At 45.3% G+C, this 26,213-nt stretch overlaps 2 protein-coding genes across 3 annotated transcripts in view; one reads left to right on the top strand and one right to left on the bottom strand.

Annotated features, from left to right (window-relative positions):
- The first annotated feature begins 1,740 nt into the window (after positions 1–1,740).
- Positions 1,741–6,226, top strand: C2H1orf162 (chromosome 2 C1orf162 homolog). Of its 2 annotated transcripts, XM_012751630.3 has the most exons (7): positions 1,741–1,860; positions 3,424–3,558; positions 3,711–3,758; positions 4,508–4,580; positions 5,050–5,144; positions 5,434–5,483; positions 5,706–6,226. In XM_012751630.3, exons 3-7 carry the CDS (start codon positions 3,722–3,724, stop codon positions 5,868–5,870), a joined length of 420 nt encoding a protein of 139 aa, XP_012607084.1. In that variant the 5' UTR covers positions 1,741–1,860; positions 3,424–3,558; positions 3,711–3,721; the 3' UTR covers positions 5,871–6,226. The 2 variants fall into 2 exon arrangements, with proteins under 2 accessions (XP_012607084.1, XP_012607085.1); XM_012751631.3 differs by lacking the exon at positions 3,424–3,558.
- Positions 6,227–10,485: 4,259 nt separating this feature from the next.
- ADORA3 (adenosine A3 receptor) overlaps positions 10,486–26,213 on the bottom strand; it is a 30,267-nt gene continuing 14,539 nt past the window's right edge. The window contains exons 6-9 of the mRNA XM_076010396.1: positions 13,762–13,828; positions 12,823–12,923; positions 12,188–12,249; positions 10,486–10,897 (exon numbers count right to left, since the gene is read on the bottom strand). Coding sequence (XP_075866511.1) covers positions 10,886–10,897; positions 12,188–12,249; positions 12,823–12,923; positions 13,762–13,828 — 242 coding nt within the window. The 3' untranslated portion in view covers positions 10,486–10,885. The remainder of the gene's footprint in view (positions 10,898–12,187; positions 12,250–12,822; positions 12,924–13,761; positions 13,829–26,213) is intronic.

Here is a 26,213-nt window from a genome sequence, read left to right on the forward strand (position 1 = left end):
CACTCTTGAATGATGCTGATATCCCAGAAATGCATCTCTTGAATCCCAGCAACCAATCCTGGGCCTGGGACACCGTTTCTCACAGTCCCCTTCTTCTCCTTCCATCCAAAGCCTAACCATGCCACAGCTCGAAGTTCACCTGCAAGCGGCCTCGCCTGATTCCTCCAGCCCCAGCAGCTCTCCCCTCTTCCATGTCTGTGCGCTGCTCTTCCCTTGGCTGTCTGCCTGGCTGGTGCCTTCTCGTCCTCAGGCTTTCAAGGTAAGTGTCCTCTCCTTGGAGAAGCTTCTCCAGTCATCCACCTGACCTAATGACATTCTCCCATTATGTACTCTCTACCTAGCACTCTGTTTCTTTCCTTCATGGCCCTTAATACAACGTGCTATTGATCTATCATTTACCTGTTTTTCATTTCTCTTCTCAATTACATGATAGGCTTCATAAGGCAAGGAGCTTTTCTGCCTTGCTCTCTGAAAAACCCACAGTATCTAGCCCACAGTATGGTCCATAGCATTTATTTAATACATATATTTATTAATATTGTTTTATAAATAGTTATGTATAAATAAATGATTCACCTTCCCTTTGAAGGGATCCCAACACTCTTAATACACTTGAAGTCTGTGTGGCCAGTACTTGACTCTTAACATTGTTTGTTCTTTAATTTTATCATTCTCATCTCCCTAGTTAGAATAGCTGAGATTATCAGATTCTTGATGACAGTGATAATGTCACATGGCTGTGACTTCCACAACATCTGGCAGGGTAGTTAAAGTAAATACTCAGTAAATTTTTTTTTTTTTTTTTGAGACAGAGTCTCACTTTGTTGCCCGGGCTAGAGTGAGTGCCGTGGCATCAGCCTAGCTCACAGCAACCTCAGACTCCTGGGCTCAAGCAACCCTGCTGCCTCAGCCTCCCGAGTAGCTGGGACTACAGGCATGCGCCACCATGGCTGGCTAATTTCTTCTATATATTAGTTGGCCAATTAATTTATTTCTATTTCTAGTAGAGACGGTGTCCCAGCCCGCGGGACCTTCTGTTACTCGCGGGGGCGAGGGGGACCGTGCCTGAAAGAGATGGGCGAGAGAAAGGAGCGAGACCAAGCAAAGGGTTGTCAAGGTCTACTTTACTTGGATTTTTAGTAGGTTTTATATACAGAAAACAAGGAAGTAGAAACAGAAAAATAGGGTGGGGGGATGATGAGGCTTGGGTGTGGGCTAATCAGCCCCAATCAGCATCCCAATGGCACCTAAATCTGTTTGTGATGGATCACTCTACCCCAACCTGGCAGGGGGTTGGGAACAATTGCAGGTAGCATGCCCTGGAGCAAGCACGTCATGGAATGCATTCTTCTCGGAACTATAGCTGAGGGGCTGGGTGCTATTTTTGTCTTTGGCTATTTTCCGTGCGTAGGACAAGTCAGGACAAGTCATTGGAATGTGGAGGGTCTTAGTCTCCAACAAGACGGGGTCTTGCTCTTGCTCAGGCTGGTTTCAAACTCCTGACCTCAAGCAATCTGCCCGCCTCGGCCTCCCAGAGTGCTAGGATTACAGGCGTGAGCCACCGCGCCCGGCCTCAGTAAATATTTAATTAGAAATAAATTTGTCTTATCCCCTTATGTTCTGGTGCTCATGTGTCAAGAGATACAAAAGGAGTTCTCTCTGCTTATAGGATTAAAAAAAAATTGTCATGCTGACCTCAAAGAGGAAGTCTTGTGCTTGGACGAGAACCTTGCGACACACAGTTTGATAGAGGCAGAAACTTTTATTTCATCATTTCTGAAAAAGAAGAGTAGTAACGGAAGCAAGTGAAATGTTTGGTCTTGGACAATTGCGCCTTGTTGCCAGAATTTTTCTTCAAAGGTAAATGAATTTACCATATGCTTTTACTCTAAATGAAATAATCATACACCAAAAGAAAATGTCATCTAAGTGTTTGTTAGAGGTTTCTATCATCTTTTGTCTTTTTATTTGGTGGGGGAAGTGCTGTGTTTAAATGGTTCTCTTTAGTTGATGGATTTTATGGCAATCAGTAGGATTCTCCAGTGCCAGATGAAATGTGAAAATGTATATATAGCACTGTTTCTATTTTAATTTATGCTTCTGTCAAACATTTGGATTGTTATTCTCAAAGGGAAATGTGTTTCCTGCTTTTTTTGGCCTGGACTTTTGAGTAGCTATTTCCCTGTGGCATTGTGTGAAGATTTTGTCTTTTAGGGTGGAGCGGCCTAACTTTTTAAAGGTGGCTTATGGTAACATTTTTGTAAATTCAGAACTACTGACATGAAAGTCAGGATTTTACAGAAACCTACAATCATATCCTCTTCCACCTCTCCAATGGTAAGGTCTAGTGTAAGTTCATATTCAGTGTAGTACCAATGCATATTCCAATATTTTAAAAATATCATTAAAATATCAATATTTTATGGTATTCTGCAAAGAGCACCGTTGACTTACAAATTAGAAAAGGAGCCACTTGGTGTCTGGAGAAACCCACCTCAGTGTCAGGAGAGACCTACAAATATAAAAATAAAAAAAAAGAAAAAAACAAAAGGAGCAAAATGGGCTAGAAAAATTATTACCACGGCTGACTCTGCTGAAGACTGTGGGCTTCTAGTCTCATGGCTCAGACTTCTCACCGAATTTTCCTGTTAGCACCTTTCTTCTGATCCTGCATTGCATCATCTAAAAACGTTTGGTCACTCGTAAGGTACTTAACAGTGCTGCCGTTGCTGCCATTGTAACCTGTACGTGGCAACGAGGTATTTTTCTCATATATAAAGAACGGTCTTATGTAAAGAACTGTCTCAACTAGCTCTTTTTTTTTAGAGACGGGGTCTCACTCAGGCTGGTTTCGAACTCCTGACCTTGAGCAATCCGCCCGTCTTGGCCTCCCAAAGTGCTAGGATTACAGGCGTGAGCCACCACGCCCGGCCTCAACTAGCTCTTTTTAAAAAATGCATGGAAGTATGACTGAAAGGAAAGACACTAAAATATTAACAATGAATAGTAGGAGTTTGGGTGATTTTGCTTTTCTCCCCTTAGATGCTTTATACTCTTTGGTTTAAAAAATTAATAAAAGAGGGAAAATACAGAAGGCTTAACATAACAAGTAGAGCCATAGCCTAGGCAAGGATGCTGGCATACTTGAAAAGACAATATGTGAACAGAAGTATCGGATGAAGCCTAGAGGAGGAAGCTGCGAGAGCAAGTTTGTCAACGTTTACACTGCACTGCCAGGGAAGAATAAGTTTGTTGCATCAGACCCTGGATGGCAGTCTATATCAAAATCATCCATTCATCTTCCCTCATATCTCATTCAGTTCAGTGCCCAACAAGCAAAATTATGGTTTTAAATGGCATTCTTACATGTTCTGGAAGGTAGAATGCACTGGTGACGCCAACATGTTCCTTACGTTGTTTCAGTTTATACATCGGTCTCCTGTGAGTTGGTTGGTAGGAATCCGTTCTGAATCAGTCAATTCTTGGTGCCCTGATAAAATCAAATTTGTGTACCTGCAAACCTGAGGGCTGGCTGCTGAGCTGCAGTAACTACACCAGGTAAAGTCTGTGACCCTTGATGGTACTAGAACACCCACGACTTACGTCTCTCTCATTATTACTGTTCTTATACGACAGACACAGTCTCAGTGTTGGCCCCTCAGCTGCCTCTCCTTTCCGAGCTTTCTCAATGGTACCTTTTTTATTCTCAGGGGAAGACAGCATGGGACAAACGGATTCTACACCTAAACCCAACACTGGTGAGTTCAGGACAGGGACAATTACCTGCCTTACTGCTGAGTTAAAAGAACTAGAAATTGTCCTTAAGGGCTGTCATGGGACAGCACTGGCTAGTGCATTTCTGAAGTTGGAAGAGTCAGATTGTACTATGATGCAGAATTTAATACCAGGAGAAGTGAAAGGGGGAAGCGGAGAGAACTACCTGGCCCTCCGTATCTGGGTAAAGGGTCTCTGTGCTCGATATTAGACTAGCTGGGTAGTTTACTGGAATCTAGTTCACTTTTCTCACTGCTCTTTTATTTGTGGTGTAGGCATTGGGAAAACCGCTGTGGCTAGGCAATGTTAATAGCTGCCCTGCAAAGAAATGAGCAAACCAAAAAAAGCACCAGTTTCAAGGTCAAATTTCCAGGGACTTTGGGAAATACTTGTTCTGTTTCTCCCTAGCCTGGACATCTCTGCTTGGATCACAGGAAGCGTCTCTCTCCAGGGGTTCCTACTGAAGTTTTTGAGGAGGGGGACACATGAGATGTGTTCATTTATCAAAGGGCCTGGAAGCTCATACTTCTTTTGTGTAGCTGATTGTTTTTAAAAGTTCCAGTTCTAATTTTCATTTTTACTGACTCAGGATCTAAGAAAAAAATGTTCTCCCCTTTTGTAGAGCTGCAGCCCCGTCATTAGTCTCCACTGGTTGCTTGGGTAGGGTGGGGCGCCTGGGGATACTTCACCTGGAAGGATGTCATACACTAACTCATTTCATGTTCTCTCCTAGGCAGACGAGCCACCTCCACCACAGCAGCCCCAACGACCACCTCTGCACCATGTCTCTCTAACAACCTTGCCGAGTAAATAAGCATTCTCCCATCCATTTCATTTTCTACCACGTGGTATTTGATTTTGTGTTGACAACTTTGCCTTGGGGGTTTGGGCAGGGGAGTCTGGGGAGAAGGGATCAGACGAGGGAAGAACTAAAACAGTTTTTGGTCTTAGAGTATGATTCTTAAGTAGGTGTTGCCCAAGCTCTCAGGGATCTACGAATCCCCTAAGCTTATAGATAAAATTTGCTGGGTGGGGGCCTATGAACATTGTGTGTGGTAGGGGGAATAGGGAGAGAGGCCACAGCTTTCATTGATTCCTCCAATGGATCTGAAACTCAAAAGCAAAAGGTTGAAAATCAGCAGATGAAAGTCCACTAACCAGCTCGAAAGCCATTACAGGTGTTCATCCACAGGTGGGGAAGGTTATGCTCTGGCCTTTAGGAAAGGCCTTCAAAAAGCCCACTAGTTCATCTTTGCCCTTTCTTTGCTGAAACAGCAAGGAATATTTAATCTTGGCCTTTTGTTCTGGGGTTCTACTGACACTGCTGCTGCTGGCACTTGCCTTCCTTGTCATAAAGAGCTACAAAAAATGTAAGTGGTCTCCAAGGGATGGGACAGCCCTTACTTCTCTGCCTTAGGGAGGAGAGTGAGCTGTGAGTGAATAATGTGAGGGGGTGGGGTGGGGTGTCCTGCTTAGCCTACCCTCTCTGCAGAATGGGGACTTGAATCCCTTCATTTCCCTTCCTCTCTGTCCTCCCCACCACCCTCCAGCACTTTCTGCCTGCCCCACCATTTCACCTAAGATTGAAGGGAGAGGTTCCCCTTTTCTCCAGGTGTCCTGGTGAGACTTGTCTCTCTTTTTTCCTGGCACCTGTGGCAGGTTGCTCCAGTCCCCAGGCCCTGGAGCCTCACTCAGGTCCTCCGGCCAAGGTAAGATGACCATGCTGTTTCCAGGACACCAGAGGGCTACTGCCATTGGGCTACAGCCTCTCTAGGCTAATGGTACTGCTTTCTGGACACTGAGCAAATGACTCTTTGAAGAGTTCTTCTGATCTCTTTGGGTCTTCTCTGACCAAAGCTTTCAGTTTGCTTCTAAAGACACACCTTTAGCGCCAAATGGAACTTACTCGTTCCTCCTTTTTCTCTCTGCAGCTTTCATCCATCCCAGAGGAATCACTTACCTATGCCAGAATGACTTTCAAAACCTCAGAAGAAAAGGGCAATCACTTGACTAAGAACTGTTCTGCAGACTCGGACCTCACAGTCTATACTCAAATTAAAGCAGCACACTCACTCTGCCTTTCCGATGAGGCTTGAATCCAGTTCTCCGCATCTCAGTGCTATCTTCATACACGTTTTTCTTTAACAAATTTTAGACCACAGCCTGTGTGAAACTGCAGTCAGAGCTGTTTAGGTGTGATCTGGCAATGCTATCCAGCAGTATTGAAGACCAGTGTTCAGTCTTTTGCCTGGCCAGAGAAAAGCTTGCTGGCCCTTCCGCTGGAACTGACAGACTGTTAGCCCCGTGAGGGCTGAGACTGCTTCCCTCACGCCCTTCCAAAATGTGTGACTCAGAGCACAGAGTATTCACCCAGCGTCGGGGATCAACTTGGGAGGAGTCAACCAAATGAACCATCTATCAAGAATTTCAAATAAAGGCAAACCCTCCACGATGCTGGCTCCCTCTTCATCATTTATTTGCCTATTCCCACCACCTTCTCCAGAGGTCAAGACCAAAAGTCCAGACCTCATCCACAGGTTATAAAAGCTAACAGAGGTGATGGCGCTCTGAAACACGCTCTGGTTCCATTGTGGTGCACGGCTCACACTCCGCCATTAACCAGCTGCATTCATTCGGGCAAGTTTGTTAACCTTTTTAAGGCTCAAGTCCTTCATGTTGAAAACAGAGACAGTAATGCCTACCACTAATACTGGTACTTAATGTGAGGATTAAATGATATATCATACACACAGCACTTTATATAGCGCAGAGTTCTAAATACAAGGTCCACATTGTATAAAGCACTATTCCAATGTGGATTTCTACCTCCTTGCTATAGCGTAAGAGATATCCATAACAAGATTATATAAGAACCAAAGGGAAAAATCCAAACATTAATTCCCCCCCAATCCCAATGAATAATCACATAAACAATCCCATCAAAAATACTAAGAAGATTAGTTTTCACTAGGCAAACTTACTTTAAATTTCCTTTGTAAACAATAAACAAGAAAGCTAACCCAGGAAAATTTACAAAAATAAATAAGTTATAAATAAAAGTACTATGAGAAGGCTAGCCCTAACAGCTAACTAAAAGTATCTGTTTTATTAAGCATGTCAAATTAAAGCAATATGGTAATGGTGCATGAATAAACAAATTAATGGAAAAGAAAAGTAAGAACATAAGTAGACCAAAATACCTAGGGAAATTCACGGTATGATGAAGATGGTATGTCAACTCATTTGGGGGAAACTGGTTTATTCAATAAATGGTGTTAAGATAGATAACCATGTAGATGAAAATAAAATAGGATCCATATCTCATTTTTTATGTTGAAACAAATTCCAGACATGTCAAAAATTTAACTATAAAAAACATAAAAATACCAGAAGAAAGCATGGGAGAATTTTAAAAATTATTCCAGAGTGGAACATGCTTTTGAATGTATGACACAAAGCCCAGAAACCAGAAAAGATTATCTCAACTTATAAAAACCATTAAAAAGTCAAAAGACAAATGAAAAGCTTGGAAAACGTTTGCAAACCATCTCCTAGACAAACAGCTAATTTTCTTTCTTTTTTTTTTTAAATGTATTTATTTAATTTTTATTTTTTTAAAAGATAGGGTCTTGCTCTGTTGCCCTGGCTGGAGTGCAGTGGCATGGATCATAGCTCACTGCAACCTCAAACTTCTGGGCTCAAGGAATCCTCCCGTCTCAGCCTCCCAGATAGCTAGGACTATAGGCATACACCACTATATCCTGCTAGTTTTTAATATTTTTTTGTAGTTACAGGGTCTTCCTATGTTGCCCAGGCTAGTCTTGAATTCCCGGCCTCAAGCAATCCTCCCAAAGTGCTGGGATTACAAGCATGCACCACCATGCCTGGCCTAATTTTCTTTATATATAAAGACCTCCACGGCCGGGCCCGGTGGCTCATGCCTGTAATCCTAGCACTCTGGGAGGCCGAGGTGGGAGGATCGCTCAAGGTCAGGAGTTCGAAACCAGCCTGAGCAAGAGCAAGACCCTGTCTCTACTATAAACAGAAATAAATTAATTGGCCAACTAAAAATATATAGAAAAAATTAGCTGGGCATGGTGGCACATGCCTGTAGTCTCAGCTACTCGGGAGGCTGAGGCAGGAGGATCACTTGAGCCCAGGAGTTTGAGGTTGCTGTGAACTACACTGATGCCACGGCACTTTAGTCCGGGCAACAGAGTGAGACTGTGTCTCAAAAAAAAAAAAAAAAGAGTCAGGGGCAAGAAGGAGGTATGCTTTTCCCTAAAAGCCTTTCTTCAACTTTGGAAGTTCTTCATTGACCATGCTGAAGATCTTCAGGATGCCCAACACCTAATATGCTCCATCTCCCACCTGAATCCTGAACCAATTGAGCCATAAGAAAGAGGACCAAAATATCATATTTATTATAGAGATAGAGACCAAAATATCAGATAGAGACCAAAATATCATCTTTATTATGAATATAGTCAACATTGGAGAATACAGCTTGTACTGTAGCTGCAAAGAAGTAGGCTTCAGAGCACTGGACTCCATAACTGATCTAGACCAGAACAAGTCCCCTCCCATCCCCACAACCAATTCAGCATCTCAGCCTGCTCCTGAGAGTTGCGGAAGAGATCGCATACACTTTGAAAGCCGCACCCTAAAGATTAAAAAAGGAAGAGGAAGGGGCAAAGTTCCTCCTCCCAGTCTCCATGTCAGACAAGTCCCTCTCCTTCCCACGGGGAATCACTGGGGAATGCTGCCCTGATGGAGCTCGGTCTACAGGTGAGGGAGAGAGAGTGGGAGAGAGGCATTCCCCACAAATCTTTTAAAATATATTAAATAATATTTTAAAAATCAAAGTGAGGAAATTGAAGTTCAAGGAGATGAAATAATTTACCCAATGTCACCCAGCTAGTTTAGTGGCAGAACTGAAATTGTAATCGAGTCCACTGACTTCCACTTCCTTGCATCTTGCTTCTACGCCCCATGGCGCTTAATAGTGTCAGGGAGACTAGAGGGGCGAAGTCAGGTGGCGCCAGCCAATGGGCATGTTGTTTCCGAGAGGGTTTGGGGGAGAATATGTGGAAGAGGGTTGGATAAAGGAGTAGGCTCTGTGGCAGTGACCAGGTCTAGAAGACAGACTGGTTCAGGGAAATAGCCTGGCGAAGAGGCCTCGGCACAGAGAGCAGCCGGCCCCACGAGGGCAGCAGAGACCCAGGAAGCTGTCAGCTGCTACCAGACTCTGGACTGACGTTAAAACAGTTCTGCTAACCCTGAAGCTAGAGGCCACATCAGCTTTCCAAGTCAGAGCCAGTGCCTTACAAACAGCTGCAAGAGTAGGAGTCAGCTTTGTCCCGTAGCCATCCATTTGCATGTAAACTATCAAATGAATTGCTTTTCCCTCAGCTTTCTTGAAGCTTCCCATTTTTACCAATGCCACCGGAGACAAAGTCTTGTTTTTTGTTTTTTGTTTTTTTTTCTCTCTGTCAAGAGAAATGGAGAGCAACCAGCCTTGCTCGAGGATAAAATGAGAAATTAAATAACTGGCCACAGATCCAAAGACCTGGCCACAGGTCTTTGCTAGGTAAGGGAAGAAACAAGGCTCTTGGGTCATGGCATCAGAAAAAAAACCTGTAGGATTCTCAGGGAAAATAGTTCAGCAGATAGTGTGAATATAAATCTTCCAAGATAGCTATAAATGTCTTTAACTACTGTGGAAGATCTGTGTCTGCCCTCTTGGCTTGTATACTAGGATGTCCTAACTGAGGACATATAGACTGGATTGCTATTTGCAGAACCAGTGGGCTAGTGACCCCTTTGGGTAAATTCAACACATGGCCACAGAGGAGAAATTGGTGTTGTTTTGCGGCTGAAGGAAAAGAGAGCACTTTTGATGTTGTTTGATCTAAGACCGCCAGGGTGGGGGCTGCATGGAATCACGTGACATGATGTCCACACCCTGATCCCTTCCTGTCAGGCTGTTGAGTAGCTTTGAGTTCCACGCCTTTGGGGAGAGGAGTTAGGGTGGACGCCGGAGGAACTGTGTTCACGAAAGACTGGGTGAGAGTCGGGATTGAAATACACAGGGCATGTGCAGAATCACATCAACAGACGATCTCCCTGGCCCAGCCCTGCTCAGTCCAGAGAACCACTGGAGTATCCTGAGGACGGAGGCTGGCCAGCACCTGCTTAGAAGGAACCACAGCATCTTGAAGAGCAGGGTTCTGAAGAGGGCAGCAGAGGCAGTGGAGGGGAAGCCTTAGAAACTCCCAGAAATATCAGAAGAGTTACTACCGGGGGAGAGAGGGTGCAGATATGCAGGTGGGAGTTAAGAGTGGGGGTAATTCTGGAGTTAATGACAATGGAACCTCACTTGTACTCATGGTTGCTGGTGCCTTGTTCTTGATTTGTGTTTCCTAATTTCACAGAATATCTTACTTAAGTTATCACACCCTGGTTTCTCATTGACCAAAAGCGGCACCCATTCAGTGTGCTGACAGTTTCTCAGAAAGGATGCGATGAATGGCTTGCAGTGTTTTCATCAACAGAATCTGAGAAACACTGATTTAGTCTATCTCCCTTTCTCTGGGTAGGACAGCATTTAATACCAATTCAGAAATGAGTTGGACTATTATACTTTTTAAGAAAATTTTTCAGAAATACTTTCCCAGCAATATCCTGGGAGAAGTTAGTCATACCTTGGAGTTCATTCAACACTGGTCAGGAATTTATTAGCTAACAAAATACAAGTGATTTCCTGGCCCCAGACCCATATTCTGTACCTCTTCTTCACTTCTGGCTAACTGAATGCATAAGAACTAAGATCTTGAGATGTTATTTGATTGCAGCCTTGCTCAGCCATGGTCTAGCATGCATAGCTTCTCTGACTACCACTGTTGTTACCTAGCTGCAAATGATTGCTGGCAAGCTTAGTGGGTCCTTCAGAATGCCTGAGAGATCAAAATCAGTCTTAGAGATGTGGGCCAGTTGTCATGGTGATTCTATGGTAGCATCACTTTATTTACGAACCAAATAAAAGAACTCTTCAGTCACATCTGTTCAGCATGAGCCATTTCCTTTACAGTCAGGACACATGAGACAGGCTTCAAAGAGTTACCTACTTTGTTGTGGAAGAGAAAGAGAAAACTGAATTAAGAGCTATTGCCTACCTTTACTGAATGTTTCTACAGCAAAAGTTGCAAACTCTATCATGGGGGTTTCATGAGAACTAAACACCAAAACAAAAATTTTTTTTCAGGGCTGAAATCAGATGTCATTACCACAAAGCTCAATAGGAAATAGGAAAATTCGTTGGGGCTTGTAGTCACCTCTCACCAAGTCTTGGTGATATGAACACAATTGGACTTTTTCAGAATCCAAGAATGTCAGAGCTAGAAAGGACCTTGGTTCAGGCTGCCATGTTTCAATTGCTTGGATTTGAGGAAGCAGGACATGGAGCAGGGCGTGGCTGAAACAGGGTTGTACAACACCTTGCTGAAAAGGAACAGTGCTGGGTTCCACCACCCCATCTGTCATAGCGCCATGTCTCTCCTTTAGTGTAATGGCTCTAGCTGGCAATTTTACATGGGAATGTTGATGTGTGATAGTTTGTCTTCCTCCCACTCTGCAATGGAACCTCCATGAAATAGATGCAGTCACTTTTGCTCATCTTTGTACCCCCAGCATCTAGCTAGCATGGTCCTTGTTTGTTGAATGAATGAATGAATCAGAATCCTGGGGAGTATGAGAAGTGTAACATTCTCTGAGGTCATGCTTTAAAGAAGTGACAATGGTTTTAGCAAAAAAACTAGACCACAATAATGTCCCAAAGGGAGTGGTCTTGGGCAAACCCGGGAAAGTCATGCCTTGTCCACATGCCCACCTCCACATTCCCAAAGCTCCTAGAGGACAAAAGGTCGGGACCTCACAGCTTTAGCTTTTAGATTTCTGATTCTTCTGGCTATGGACCTTTGTGTGTCACCGACAGGTGTTCCTAGGATATGTTTTCTCTCTCCGTCTCTGAAATGTTGTTTTTCTATATATTTCCCACATCCAGGGAAGGTTAGAGTCTGTTTTGTGATTATGCCTACAGTCTCTTCATTGCCTAAGGTATTCCTGTGGTCCCTGAGCATAAAAAGTAAAAAACAAAAAACTATTGGCGAATGGTGTCACTTGTGTCTGATGTTCTTTCTACTGTGTGCATACTTGAGAGGTTAGCAAAATCACCACGTGGCGGCCTACAGGGTTTGCTGAACAGTAAGGTGAGCCTTTGTGTCTCTGATGCCACCCCAAAGGGAAAGGCAGGCAAATCCACATAGTCTCTTCTCTATTTAGGAATGGGAAGACCTAAAGATTAGGTCACAGTGGGACACAGACTCAAGACAGAAAAATGAAGAGGGGGACTTACCAAGGTGGTGGGGATCACAGGAGAAGCTTGGTTGGTTTTTTGGCTTCTAGCCAGGCCCATACCTGTAATCACCCAGAGGCAAAAGGGGACACAAAGCTAAAGGGCCATTTCCTTGGCTTAAGACAGGCCTGAGACCCTTAGACCTGTTCTCTTTTACCTTGACCTTTCTCCAGGAAATCTTTCTATACCTGCTTACCTAGTCCCAGAAGCTCCTTCCTTTGACAGGAGCCTTGGATCCTAGTTCCTCTAGGTGAGCAAAAAGTTTCATTCAAAGTGTAAAGCTGCCTCCCAAAGTTTGTGTGCTGGGGAGGCAGGCGGCCCTCCAGAAAGGGAACCTGCGGTGTTCCTGTGTTATCTGGTTCCTGGTTATCTCAGCCACCCCCCCCTTCCTGATCTACACATTTATCTACTTAGCAAAGCCACAGTGCTTCCTCTGTCCTTCTCATGATGTCTTTGTCACCAGGACATGCAGGTTTCTTCCCCAGCCCATGAGCTGGCTGCATTGGTTTCCAGGAGACCAGGCAATACGAAGAGGGTCACATTCACTCCCTCAACAGCTGCTCCTTGATCTCTTTCATTTTCTCTGATTCCTGCCTATCTCCTATCTCACCCGCTGCCTCCAAATGGCCACTTACCCCTTCTATTCCTTTGACTTCTCCTCCTTTTGGACAAATGGCTGATTATAGAGACAATCCCCAAACCCGTGATCAGTACACAAATGATGAGAATGGACTTCCTAGAAGGAATCACAGCAGATGTTATGTCCTTTTGGTTCTCTGCTCTGGATCCTTTTTTCTGGGGTCTGCACCCCCACACCCCACCCAGTTACAGTAGCTCCTGGCAACTGTATTGCTTTAGACTAACCCTGTCCCTTAGACCATGCTTGATTGGACCTCGTGGGCATCTGACCAAGGAACCTCGTGGGCTGGGCCAAGGAACCCCTTCCTCAGAAATTAACAGAGAATTGGGAGTAGGAGAATCCAGTCTCAGACTGGCCAATCTCCTGAATGGGGGAGAAGTAAACCCAGGAACTGTAAATGAATGCCTTCTCCTGTGGAAAAAATAATACATATATATGTATTTATATATATACGACAGCACAGAGAAAGAAGGAAGCAAACACATATAAGAGTAGCAGATCAGACACGGAGATGAAATCCTGATGACAGTTTCCCCTGACTATTGCTCTTGCTCTTGACAATTTCTGAGGGTGGCCACATCCCTGCTCCTGCATTTGAAACACTGCTCTTTCCTTATGAAAAATGTTCACTTTTAATTAAAATAGTTGGAGGGCATTTTTGCTGCTCACAACCAAGAGTCCTAAACTATTATATATTCTTTATTTTTTATTTATTTTTTTTATTTTTTTTATTCAACCAAGCACTGTATGTTCTCATATATATTCTTTAGAAAGAAAACAAACAGTCACATCAAGGAATATAGTTCAGGTGGAGAAATTGGCGTGCAGCTGAAAAGTGGTAGGTGCAAAAGTCAATCATCATGTTGTTGTATTGCTGTTGCCCACCACCTCCCACTGGCTCCAAGCCATCTTATCTCCTAAGATTATGACTTACCTGGAGCGATCAGCCTTGTGGACAACCCTGGAAGTCCTGCAGCTTCTGCTCTTGTTGCCTGGTAAGTCTGAATCAGAAAGGATTTGTTGAGAGTCATGTAAGGCCCATACCTAGGACCTTCCTCTACCTTCCAGCTGCTTCTCTGCCTGTCACTCCCTCAATCTCCAGAGAAGGAGAGCCCTGGCTGACTTCAGGGTAAAGCAGAGGTGTCAAGTACAGTTGTATAAATGTGCCCTGCACAGGCTTGAGACAGAGCAGGGACCCCTCTTAGGGGCCTGCCTTCTCCCTGAGCATGGGAATAAGAGAAAAATCTTGAGTCCTCTTAAGGGAAATTCCAGGCACCTAACTAAACTTAAAAAAAAGTAAATGAGCATCCTGCTAAGCAAGAAGATAGTGTGAATAATAACAATAGTCCTCCAGCCAAGTCAGAATCACGAGGTGTTTTTGTTCCCTATGGAAACTAATACATAACATCTTAACATATGTTTTTGAGTTGTTTTCAGAAACCTCCGCTGGATAGAAAATGCAGACCCGCTATCTCATAGACCTCAGATAAGGGAGCACCAACGACCCAACCCTGACCACCCTTCTTTGTTCTAAATTTCTACTAGAGGGGCATGGAGAAAAAAATCACACCCGTGGCCCAAACCAATGTACAACTTCCAGGTATTGGTTTACAATTCTGCCTGCAACTTCTGCTTCTCTAAAATGTGCCCCTGCCTTCAAAAACCCTTGCCTGCAAGCCCTTGAGCAGTTTGTGGGCTTAAGTGTTAGCTCCCATTCTCTTTGCTTGGTGCCATGCAACACGTGCCCTTTTCTCCTTCTGCAAATCTCGGCGTCAGTATCTGGTTTTACCGCGCTGCGCAAGCAGAACCCGGTTCATTTCGGTAACAACTTATTGGCGACCCAGATGGCATAACAGCCCCTGGCCGCAGCCATCCTGGGACCCCATCTGGCAGCTGCCCGAGCAGTTTTACTCAGGGGCCCATCTGTGCGTTTCGCTGCTGACAGACATCGCTGGCCCATGGCACTTTCATTTTGCAGTGTCATAAACAGGTACTTGGCTTTGTTGGGGCTCATAAAACAGCACCCCAAAATGAAGACCTCAGAAGCCGCCTCAGAAGCAACAGTTTTTCTCTGAACTCTTCTGTCCTCGTGCCTCCCAGTCCCCATTCCTCCCTGAGGCTAGCCATAAAACAGAATCCCTCTGACCTGAAGGCAAGCCAGAAAAACCAGAACCTCTTTTCCCCAAAAACCAGCCACAAAACCCAAACTTTCTTTTTATTATTTTTTTTAATTTTCTTTTCCTTTTGGCTCAGAAAACTCCATATAAAACCCCAAACTTTCTAACTTTCTCTCCACCTTTCTGTGTAAAAACTTATCATAAAGAAATTATCTGACCTACCTAATTTGACTATAGGTCATAAGATCACCACCATCCCCCCCTTTCCCAAGAGGGTCCTGCCCCATACCCAGAAGGAAGGAATGCATGCTCAGAGAGGCCATGAAGGATCTAGACAGACAGGCCTGGCTGGGTTTCCCCACTGAGTTTATTAGCATTAGATCATACACTTTTTGTCCAATTTGTATTTCTACATGGCTCTCCATACTTTGTTGAACCTAAGCATTAAAATATGCTTTCCCTGTACATTTGGGTCTTGATTCTGAAGGCTCCGTGTACACGTGTTAAATAAATTCATATGCTTTTTCTCCTATTAATCTGCCTCATGTCCGTGATTTTTCAGGGAACCTTTAGGGAGCCAAGGGCCTTAGTCCGTAGAGTTTGGAAGAGGTCTTAGGTAATGGCAAGTTTGTGGGTGGTGGCACCAAGGTATTCTCCCTTTGGACACTTGGCTCTTCTTCATCAGAACGTCTGGTTTGGTAGAGGATTACCCCCTGAAGAGCTGCAGGGACTGTGACCTTGAGAAACTGCATTTGATTTGCATGAAACTGTTTTTGGTTTTGAAATTCATATTTGAGAGATCTCAGGCTATCGTCATCTTGTCATGTCTCTTTGGGGAAACCCAAGGGAATCTGTGGCAGAAGCTTGGTGGCCTGACTTGAGGGGAGGAACCGTTTTCTGTATTGTCTGTTTTGCCAAGTCAAGACTCCAATACTGAGCAGAGTCACTGGCATTTGTGTCCACGTTATGCGTGTAGTAGTATAATTTTGTCTTGGCCACTATAGGAAATACTAATTTAATTCCTCCTTGTAGCCTGTTGAGGTGTATTCTGCAGAATCGTATCTTTCGCCTACAAACCCATGAAAGAAAAAACAATGGCTTTCTTTTATAATTAGCAAGCAGGGTAATCAAAGCTCCATTCTTCTGAAAGCCACAGCTGAGAGACTCCAGGGCCCAACAAGCCAGTAAAAGTGTAAAAATTCCTTACAGTCAGGCTCCCAGTCTGTCTCTCTGTGGAATCTGGTTGAGCAGATGGCAAAAAAAAAAAAAAAAAAAAAAAAAAAAAAATCACTGTTTGTCTCTTCTGCAAGGTTTGAAGTTAAAGGAAAAAAAAAGATTGGTGTGTCTAGTTTTGGGGTATAGCAACTCTGGTACCCTTCTTGGTACTTTGGGTTTTTTATTTTTGTTTTTTTTTGAGACAAAGTCTCGCTCTGTTGCCCAGGCTAGAGTGAGTGCCATGGCGTCAGCCTAGCTCACAGCAACCTCAAACTCCTGGGCTCAAGAAATCTTTCTGCCTCAGCCTCCCAAATAGCTGGGACTACAGGCATGTGCCACCATGCCCGGCTAATTTTTTCTATATACATTAGTTGGCCAATTAATTTCTTTCTATTTATAGTAGAGACAGGGTCTCGCTCTTGCTCAGGCTGGTTTCAAACTCCTGACCTCAAGCAATCCGCCCGCCTCGGCCTCCCAGAGTGCTAGGGTTACAGGCGTGAGCCACCTTGCCCGGCTGGTACTTTGTGATGTAAATATTCATACTCTTGGATCCCTTTCCTCCCAGTAACAGCCTTTTTGTTTGTCTGTGATCTGTCATAAAGAGGGGTACCAGTTGAGGTTCTCTCTTGTCTTATGTCCTTGAGGACTTGACCTGTGGCCAAATGGGAGTGCTCTCTCTCTCTGTCTCCACCATCTGGAGGCTGAGGAATGGTTTTCAGGTCATGTCAGGTGGCCAGTCTGAAAATGGCTAGGAACCTGGGACTTTTCGTTTCAAATGTGTCAAGCTCTCGGGAGGGTTTGTCTATCTTGGATTATTTCTGAGAGTGTGGGGGTATCTTCGCGATAGCTTATTCTCTGGAGAGACTATTAGATTGGGTCACTATTAGAATAAATATGCTGGCCGGGTGTGGTGGCTCACGCCTGTAATCCTAGCACTCTGGGAAGCTGAGGCGGGCGGATTGCTTAAGGTCAGGAGTTCCAAACCAGCCTGAGCAAGAGCGAGACCCCGTCTCTACTATAAATAGAAAGAAATTAATTGGCCAACTAATGTATATAGAAAAAATTAGCTGGGCATGGTGGCACATGCCTGTAGTCCCAGCTACTTGGTAGGCTGAAGCAGTAGGATTGCTTGAGCCCAGGAGTTTGAGGTTGCTGTGAGCTAGGCTGATGCCAGGGCACTCACTCTAGCCTGGGCAACAAAGCGAGACTCTGTCTCAAAAAAAAAAAAAAAAAAGAATAAATATGCCAATGGAAATTCAAATTGCAATGGCCAGAAAATGGATCCTTTAAATTAGACTTCTAAATTTAAAAAAAAACAAAACACAGATTTTAGAGATATCTTATTCTAAACAATTGCCTTGCTTGTATCGCTAAAAAATTAAATTTAAAAGAGATACATAACAGTGTCATGGCTAGCCTTAAAAATTCACATGACAAAATTAAAGAGCAAAAATCTGACCTGAGACAAAGTTGAAATTTTTTGTATGCTCACAAACTGCCTGTGTTGGGGACGGAGGCCTTTGAAGTTCTTAACCCGGAAATACCCTGAGCAGAAAATACCCTGAGTTGCCAAAAAGTGCTTAGACCGTCTAGAAAAAACTGCAATATATTCCAGGCTTGCTGCCTGAGGCTGTTTGTAATTGATCAACCCTACCCCCCCCCTACTTCATTGTTTCTGTATGTTTATAAAACCAACAAAGGATCTAAGTAAAGCAGACCTTGACAACCCTTTGCTTGGTCTCGTTCCTTTCTCTCGCCCATCTCTTTCAGGCAAGGTCCCCCTTGACCCCCGCGAGTAACAGAAGGTCCCTCGGGCCGGGACAAGTGGCGCCCAACGTGGGGCACGAGGTACGGACCTTTGTCGGGTGACGCCGCAGTGGCTCTTCGGCTGAAGGAAACCCTACAGAGACCCTCGTTCTGCCGCTCACAGAGTCGACGGTCTGGTGAGTAAATTTTTACATTGCCATCCCATCGAAATGGGCCATTCATTGTCTAAAGAGGCCGTTTTTATCAAAGATCTCAAGGCTTCACTCAGAGAGAGAGGAATTAGAGTTAAGAAAAAGGATCTTGTAAAGATTTTTGTGTTCATTGATCGTGCTTGTCCTTGGTTTATTGTTGGTGGACCTGAGATTCACCCACGCAAATGGCAGAAGGTAGGCAGAGATTTAAACAATTTACTTCTGAATCAAGGCCCAGATGCCGTCCCTGTATCCGTTTTCTCGTACTGGGGACTAATCAGAGATATTGTTGAGGGAGCAGATTCAGATCCCAATAAAAAGCAGCTGCTCTCAGTAGCAGAATTCTGCCTCCGACCCGTGTCGCGGTCTGCTTCGAGAACGTCTTTAGAGGCGACCGGAGAGTTGGCTTCTTCTAATGATCCTGAGAGACCAACATGCCCTTCCCCTTGCCCCTCGGTTTGTATGAATATGCCCCCTCAGGACCCCTCGGCTGAGCTCCAGACATCTAGGGACGAGCTCCCATTAGTAGGCCAGACACCAAGACCCTTTACCCTCCCTTACCCGAGGGTACAGCCCCTCATGCATTTAATTACCCGGTGTTCAAGAAACAACCCCTCCGAGAGTCCCTCGACCCCGCAGAAGAGGCAACCCTCGGAGAGGAAGCGGCCCGATATCACAATCCCGAATGGCCTCCTCCTTACGCGCCCCAGATTTGCGCACCTTCATTAATGCCTCCCCTTACAATGCCCTTGCTTTTGCTTGCCAAAAAAGACTTAAGTCAAAGGGTTACGCAATTAAAGGATGTCTTACAACTTCAAAAAGAGTTTGCCCAGCTTTCCAATGACTTGTCCTCCCTCCAAGATACGCTTAAAGATTCGGTCTTCATTAGCCACCCACATCATGAGACCGCCCAATCATATGCCACCTTAAATAAGAAATCCTTAAAGTCCTCCCATAAAGCCCTAGCATTCCCGGTAGTTACCCGGTCTAATAGGCAAGGAGACCTTGCCGACCCTTCTTCGAGCCAGTCCCCGCCCCAAGATTCAGATAATGAGGATACGGAAGGGAGGGAAAGAGAAAGCGAGAGCGATGACCTCCCAGAAGAAACAGACTCAGAGCCCACTGAATTTCGCAGACTAAAGTTCAAGACCTTAAAAGAACTGAACTCTGCCGTTAGGGCGTATGGGCCCAATGCACCCTTTACCTATTCCCTCCTAGAGGCAGCCTCAGGGGGCGGCTACCTGCTCCCTGGGAAATGGATCAAACTAGTACAGGTGGTCCTTTCTCGCGGGAAGTTCCTCTCTTGGAAGGCCGACTTTCTCGACCGCTGTCAGACCACGGCTGCTAATAATTTAAAAAACCCCAATTCTGCATCTTGGACCCTTGAAAAGCTTAGCGGACAAGGGAAATTTGCCTCTGAACAGCGCCAAAGGAGACTCCCAATTGGACTTTTGTCTCAGACCGCCGCACCGCCTTCGGCGCCTGGCGAACACTTCCCTCTACGGGATCTGTTCTTACTCCCCTGACAAAAATCACCCAGGGAGCTCAAGAGGGTTTTAGTGAATTTGTGGGCAGGCTTTTAGAGTCTGCTGAACGAACCCTCGGACACGAGGATGAGAATAATTGGCTTATTAAACAATTAGCCTATGAAAATGCCAACAGCACCTGTAGGGCCATCCTCAGGGGCAAACTCAAAAATAAAGACCTTAATGACATGATTAGAATGTGTAATGATGTTGACCCCTTCGTCCATAAGGTATCGCAGGCCGTACAACTTGCGGTTGGGGCCGCCATCCAAGGGACCGAGGCACAGAGGGACTGCTTTAAATGCGGTCACCCAGGGCACTTTGCGAGGCAGTGCCCCTTAGCTGCCTCCTCTGCTACCCCTAACCTCAGTGAGCCGCCAGGCAGGCCAGCCCAGCCCTCCTCCCTCTGTCCTCGCTGTAAGAGGGGAAAGCATTGGGCCAATCAATGCCGCTCCAAGACTGATGTCTTTGGAAACCCCTTGCCCCCCCTTTCAGAAAACGGCCTGAGGGGCCAGCCCCGGGCCCCCTGTCCTATTCAATTTCAGTTGGCCTCGGGGAACAGCCGACAAGAGAGCCCCCAGACTCTAAACTCCTCCGAGCAACCACAGGGAGCGCAGGAGTGGACTTGTGTGCCTCCTCCAACACAATATTAAGACCTGAGGATGGTGTTCAAATTTTGCCCACTGGCTCCTTTGGACCCCCACCGGCTAACATGTTCTTTTTTATTCTGGGCCGAGCCTCCTCCACTCTTGCAGGACTCATAGTCCACCCCTCCATAGTAGATAGTGACTTTACCGGGGAAATTAACATCTTAGCCAGTGCGCTTACAGGCCCTGTGTGTGTCTCTAAGAGACAGCGCTTAGCTCAGGCATTACCCTTGCCCCTTAATACATCCTTCCCAGCCATCGCCTCTAACGGAGGTGCTTCTTGCCCTGGCTCTTCTGCTCTCTATTGGGTCCAAGCTATAACCAAAGAACGGCCCACCCTGCGACTAAAATTAGATGGTAAACTTTTTGAAGGCCTTCTTGATTCAGGCGCCGATTCCACGGTTATTGCCCAAGATGCCTGGCCCAAATCATGGCCATTACAGCCTTCCCTTACACACTTACAAGGTATAGGACAGTCTAAAAATACTCTCCAGAGCTCAAAAATTTTGACATGGGAAGACTCTGAGGGAAACAAAGGCACCACTCAACCCTTTGTAGTCCCAAACCTGCCTGTTAACTTATGGGGCGTGATATCCTTGCACAGATGAATGTCATTATGTGCAGCCCCAATGAAGTTGTAGCCAGCCAAATGCTTAAACAGGGATTCCTCCCAGAACAGGGCTTAGGCAAAGAGGGTCAGGGACTAAGAGGACCCTTGACCACCCTCCCTAAGTCAGACAGATCAGGACTGGGGTTCGAAAAACATTTTTTGTAAGGGCCATTGATCCCCCTGCACTTCAGGCAGATACAATCACTTGGAAAAGTGACTCACCTGTCTGGATCGATCAGTGGCCCCTCCCATCTAACAAACTAGCCGCAGCTACAGCGTTAGTGCAGGAACAATTAGCTGCCGGACACATAGAGCCCTCTACTTCACCATGGAACACCCCCATTTTCGTCATCCAAAAAAGGACTGGCAAATGGCGGCTGCTACAAGACTTACGGGCTGTTAACCAAACAATGGTTCCCATGGGGGCACTCCAGCCTGGTTTGCCTTCGCCCGTAGCTATCCCCAAAGGCTACTATAAAATAGTCATTGACCTAAAAGACTGCTTTTTCTCCATACCCTTGCACCCAGATGACTGCAAACGCTTCGCATTCAGTCTCCCGGTAGTAAACTGTATAGGACCCTCCCCGCGCTTCCAATGGCGAGTATTGCCTCAAGGCATGGCCAACAGCCCCACCCTTTGCCAAAAATATGTAGCTCAGACAATTGATTCCTTTAGAATTCAACATCCTCAGCTATATATAATTCATTATATGGATGACATTCTTTTTTGCCAGAGCGAGGCAACCTTACATCAAGTTACCATGCAGGTTGTCTTGGCCTTACAAGCTCGAGGCCTCCGCTTGTCCCCTGAAAAGATTCAGGTTTGCCCCCCTCACCTGTTCCTAGGCTTTGAATTGTTCCCCAATAAGGTCCTCTCCCAAAAGGTACAAATCAGAAAAGACTCTCTTCAATGCCTTAATGATTTTCAGCGCCTTCTGGGCGACATTAATTGGCTTCGCCCATATTTAAAACTCACCACAGGACAGTTAAAACCCCTATTTGACATCCTGCAGGGAGATGCCAATCCAACCTCTCCCCGCTCCCTAACTAAAGAAGGGCAGCAAGCGCTTAATTTAGTCGAGCAGGCCATAAATGCCCAGGCCATTGGCTACTTCTCCCCCAATTCCTCCTTGTACTTCATTGTCCTCCCTACCCCCTTTTCGCCCACAGGACTCTTTTGGCAGGGCAAGCCTCTCTTTTGGGTTCACCTGTCGGCTTCCCCCCCTAAAGTCCTTCCCACCTACCCTTACTTAGTAGCTAAGATTATTCGCTTGGGGCGAGAAAACTCCCTTAAGCTCTTTGGAAAGGATCCAGATATCATAATACTCCCTTACAATGCTTCTCAAATTCGGTGGCTAATACAAAATGATGATGACTGGGCAGTTAACTGTACGTCTTTCCAGGGCAAACTAGATAATCATTACCCCCCTGATAAACTAATTCAGTTCCTCTATCGGACACCTGTAATATTTCCCAAAAAAACAAGAGTCTCCCCCATTCCAGGAGCCGTCTTAGTCTTTACCGACGGATCCTCCTCAGGCACCGCGGCCTATAGCATTAATGGCCAGGTTCGCAGTTTTCACACCGGGTTTTCCTCTGCTCAACTCCTTGAGTTAGCAGCCTTAGTCGCAGTCTTCAAAAAACGTAGATCAGTCGCCATTTAACTTGTATACTGATAGTTCTTATGTTGCTCATGCTGTCGCCACTTTGGAAACTGTGCCTCATATTCGGCCCTCCAACAATACCACTCAAATGTTCCAGCAACTACAAGGACTCATTCACTCCCATTCTGCGCCCTTTTTTATAGGCCATATTTGCGCCCACACTGGCCTTCCTGGACCTCTAGTCGCTGGAAATAATCTTGTTGATCAGGCAACCCGCATTGCAGGCGCAGTCTACACTATCGCCGTTGATCCTGTTTGCGCTGCACGCCAAGCTCATAATTTACACCATCTCAATGCCCATACCCTCAGACTTAAATTCTCTATTACTAGAGAACAAGCCAGAGAAATTGTCCGTCAATGCAGGGCCTGTTTTACCCTTCTCCCTGAGCCACACCTAGGAGTCAACCCTCGCGGCCTGATCCCTGGGGAGCTCTGGCAAATGGATGTCACTCATTACCCCTCTTTCGGAAAGCTTAAGTATGTACATGTCTCTGTAGACACTTGTAGTGGATTTATCTTTGCTTCCCTACAAACAGGCGAGGCCACCCGCCACGTTATTAGTCATGTTATAGCCTGTCTCACCTCCCTCCCTCAGCCTAAAGTTATTAAGACTGACAATGGCCCGGGATATGTCAGCTCCAACTTCAAAAGCTTTTGTGCTCAGCTAGGCATTAAGCATGTTACAGGCATTTCATACAACCCTCAGGGCCAAGGTATTGTAGAAAGAGCTCATCAGACATTAAAGAATACACTCTCCAAACTACAATCCGGAGGAGGAATTTTATACCCTTTGACGGGTAATTCCAAAACCCTGCTTAATCACGCCCTGTTCATTTTAAATTTTCTCACTTTTGACACCACCGGTAAAACAGCCGCCAACCGCCTTTGGCACCCATCCACCACCGATACTTATGCACAGGCCTTATGGAAAGAGCTGCTTACAGGCAAATGGCTGGGGCCTCACCCTGTCCTCATATGGGGAAAGGGACATGCCTGCATCTACGATACCCAGGCAGGAAATGCCAGATGGCTACCAGAGAGAGCGATTAAGTTATATAAACCACCCAGGGAACTCCCTGAGAAGAATTCTTAATTCTGTTTTCTTCCAGAAATACAATGACTCCCCGAGAGAAGGCGCTGCCCCTCCTGTGCCTGGTTCTGGTCACGATCGAGAGCACCACCGCAGCTAACATCCATCAGGTCTACAATTATACGTGGCAGGTAGACGCAGCCACACAAAAATCGGTCTCCGTGTTCTACCAACGGCTAGAACAAAGAGGCTCCAAAGAAGACCTCCATGAAGAATCTCCCAAAACACCCACTGAAGGTCTAAATTTCTCAAATCTTGCCTCAGACATGGAACGCAGTTGGTTCCAAAGAATGTGGAGACGCCCATGACGGGGTTATTGCGATGCCGTGTACCAGATGCACACCCCACCAGCAGTGAGGTAACTCCATGACGGGAATATTGTAGGTCCATGCCCGGAGGCACACTTCATAATCAGAAGTGCCAGAGCTGGATGCCACCTACATAGCCTAAGACAGAGGCCTCACCTTCACATTGATCGCCCGATCTTATATTTGGGGTGCTGGTCGCGGAAGCCCATCGCGTAGCCTAAGACAGGCTCTCCACCAACCTGTATAAATCTCCCTCATATTAATAAAGAGAGGGAGAGATGTTGGGGACCGAGGTCTTTGAAGTTCTTAACCCGGAAATACCCTGAGCAGAAAATACCCTGAGTTGCCAAAAAGTGCTTAATGACCGTTCAGGAAAAAACTGCAAGATATTCCAGGCTTGCTGCCTGAGGCTGTTTGTAATTGATCAACCCTAACCCCCCCCTGCCCCTCCCTACTTCATTGTTTCTGTATGCTTATAAAACCAACAAAGGATCTAAGTAAAGCAGACCTTGACAACCCTTTGCTTGGTCTCGTTCTTTTCTCTCACTCATCTCTTTCAGGCAAGGTCCCCCTTGACCCCCGCGAGTAACAGAAGGTCCCGCAGGCCGGGACATGCCTGCTTTCAATTCCATGCAAAATTCACCATGAAAGCTGCTTAAAATTTCAAGCTTTCACTGCCACAGTTTGGGTTCGATTCTTGATCAGAAAACTAGACTTCTTGGTTTGATATTTGTTTGAGTTTTGACTTTTTGGGGTACTCATTTATTGATCCTTTTCCCTTCCATGGACAGCTTCTGATTTCCTGTGTTCTCCCATCTGTGGGGGAATATGGAGATTTGGGGTCATTGTGTATGTATAGATGGTTAGCTGAGAAGTTGAGAGCCTAGAAAATGTGGCCAGATAGAAATGTGAATTGTACTTCAGGTGCAGCTAGTGAAACTTTCTGTTATTTGAGCTGTCTTTGGAGATGTTCCAGATCTTGTGAGGACTGCCTTACACCTCTTTAGAGATGCCTCGTGTGTCCTTGATTAAGTCATAATTGTGGTTAAGGCTTATTGGTTTCACTTGGGAAGTGCCTTTGGTAAAGCTTGGCTTTAGTGAGTCACTTCAGAGGGAAACTTCAATAGAAAAAGACTCAAAAGCCAGAAATACTAGCTGTTTGTCCCAGCCAGAATCTGAATGAGAAGAAATTTAAAAGGATTTTAAAAATAATTCTATGGTCAGAAGTCAGCTTCATTAAAGGCTGGTATCCAACCTGTACTATAAAAAGGAAAAATAACAAAACCCAAAACTTTTGTGTGTGTAGGGGACTGACATATATTTTCCTAGTTTAAGAATTAAAGTTAGTGAGTAATGTACATGTTCTGCCCAGAACGTTTGAAAGTAATCTGTTCCGGATAGGCTCCCTGTGATAAAAAAAAAGGTGTTGCCTAGAGGCATAACAAAGGACCTGAGCTGCGAGTAGCAACAGCGGCCCCACACCATGGTATTGGGGGTCTGGAAGCCACACATATAAACATATTGTTCCTGTGATTGCTGCATACGCCCCATAAGATGGCTGGTTAGTCAATGACGGGTAAGACCCCTCAAGGGAGGGGTGACCTAAGCCAGGCACAGCCGCTGGGGTTCAGCTGAAAATCTTAGGGGGTCAGCCTAAGAGAAGCTGGGGATGAGAAATGCCCCTTGTGGCTCTCCTTGCCCATCCTTGCTAATCTCGGTCCTTTATCTATGCCTAGTGCCTAGAGCAACCACCTTGAAATTCTGATTCAGGGATATCTGCTTCCCTAAGGCTATGCTTTCCAGAATTAATGGCTATCGGTGCCACGCCTGGGTAGTTACATACAAGGAACTAACTTTAATCTTTTAGAATATAAAAATAAAACTGACCCGGTGTATTATTACTCGAGTCAACTGTCTATATATGTGTCTGCGTTTTTCTTTGTGTTCTGCGCATTTGTGTTTTATGTTCTGTGTTCATCCTCCGTCCTATAAACGGGCCATGACAGTGTGTGTGATGGCTGACAAGTCCCTGGCTGAGAGGAGTTGTTTACAGTAAGCAATTATTACTACAAACGTTTAGAGAAATGTAAGAAAGTGCATTGTAAAAGCATTAACCATCCTGTTTCTTGTCCTGGTCCCATGGCATTTTCTGTCTCTGGGAACTGAGATTCAGTGTGGGCTCTGCCCTGAGCTCAGCGGTCCAGTTGAGAAGCATAACGAATTAAAAAGCCAATTACCTAGCTAGATTGGT

This window comes from Microcebus murinus, chromosome 2, assembly GCF_040939455.1.
Source record: "Microcebus murinus isolate Inina chromosome 2, M.murinus_Inina_mat1.0, whole genome shotgun sequence".
In the NCBI taxonomy this organism is placed as follows: Eukaryota; Metazoa; Chordata; class Mammalia; order Primates; family Cheirogaleidae; genus Microcebus; species Microcebus murinus.

Bases quoted from the DNA above. Each gene is read 5' to 3' on its own strand.
- C2H1orf162 (XM_012751630.3), top strand. From the start codon at position 3,722: ATGGGACAAACGGATTCTACACCTAAACCCAACACTG. The intron at 3,759-4,507 runs GTGAGTTCAGGA...GTTCTCTCCTAG, and splicing joins TACACCTAAACCCAACACTG to GCAGACGAGCCACCTCCACC. The intron at 5,145-5,433 runs GTAAGTGGTCTC...CACCTGTGGCAG, and splicing joins CATAAAGAGCTACAAAAAAT to GTTGCTCCAGTCCCCAGGCC.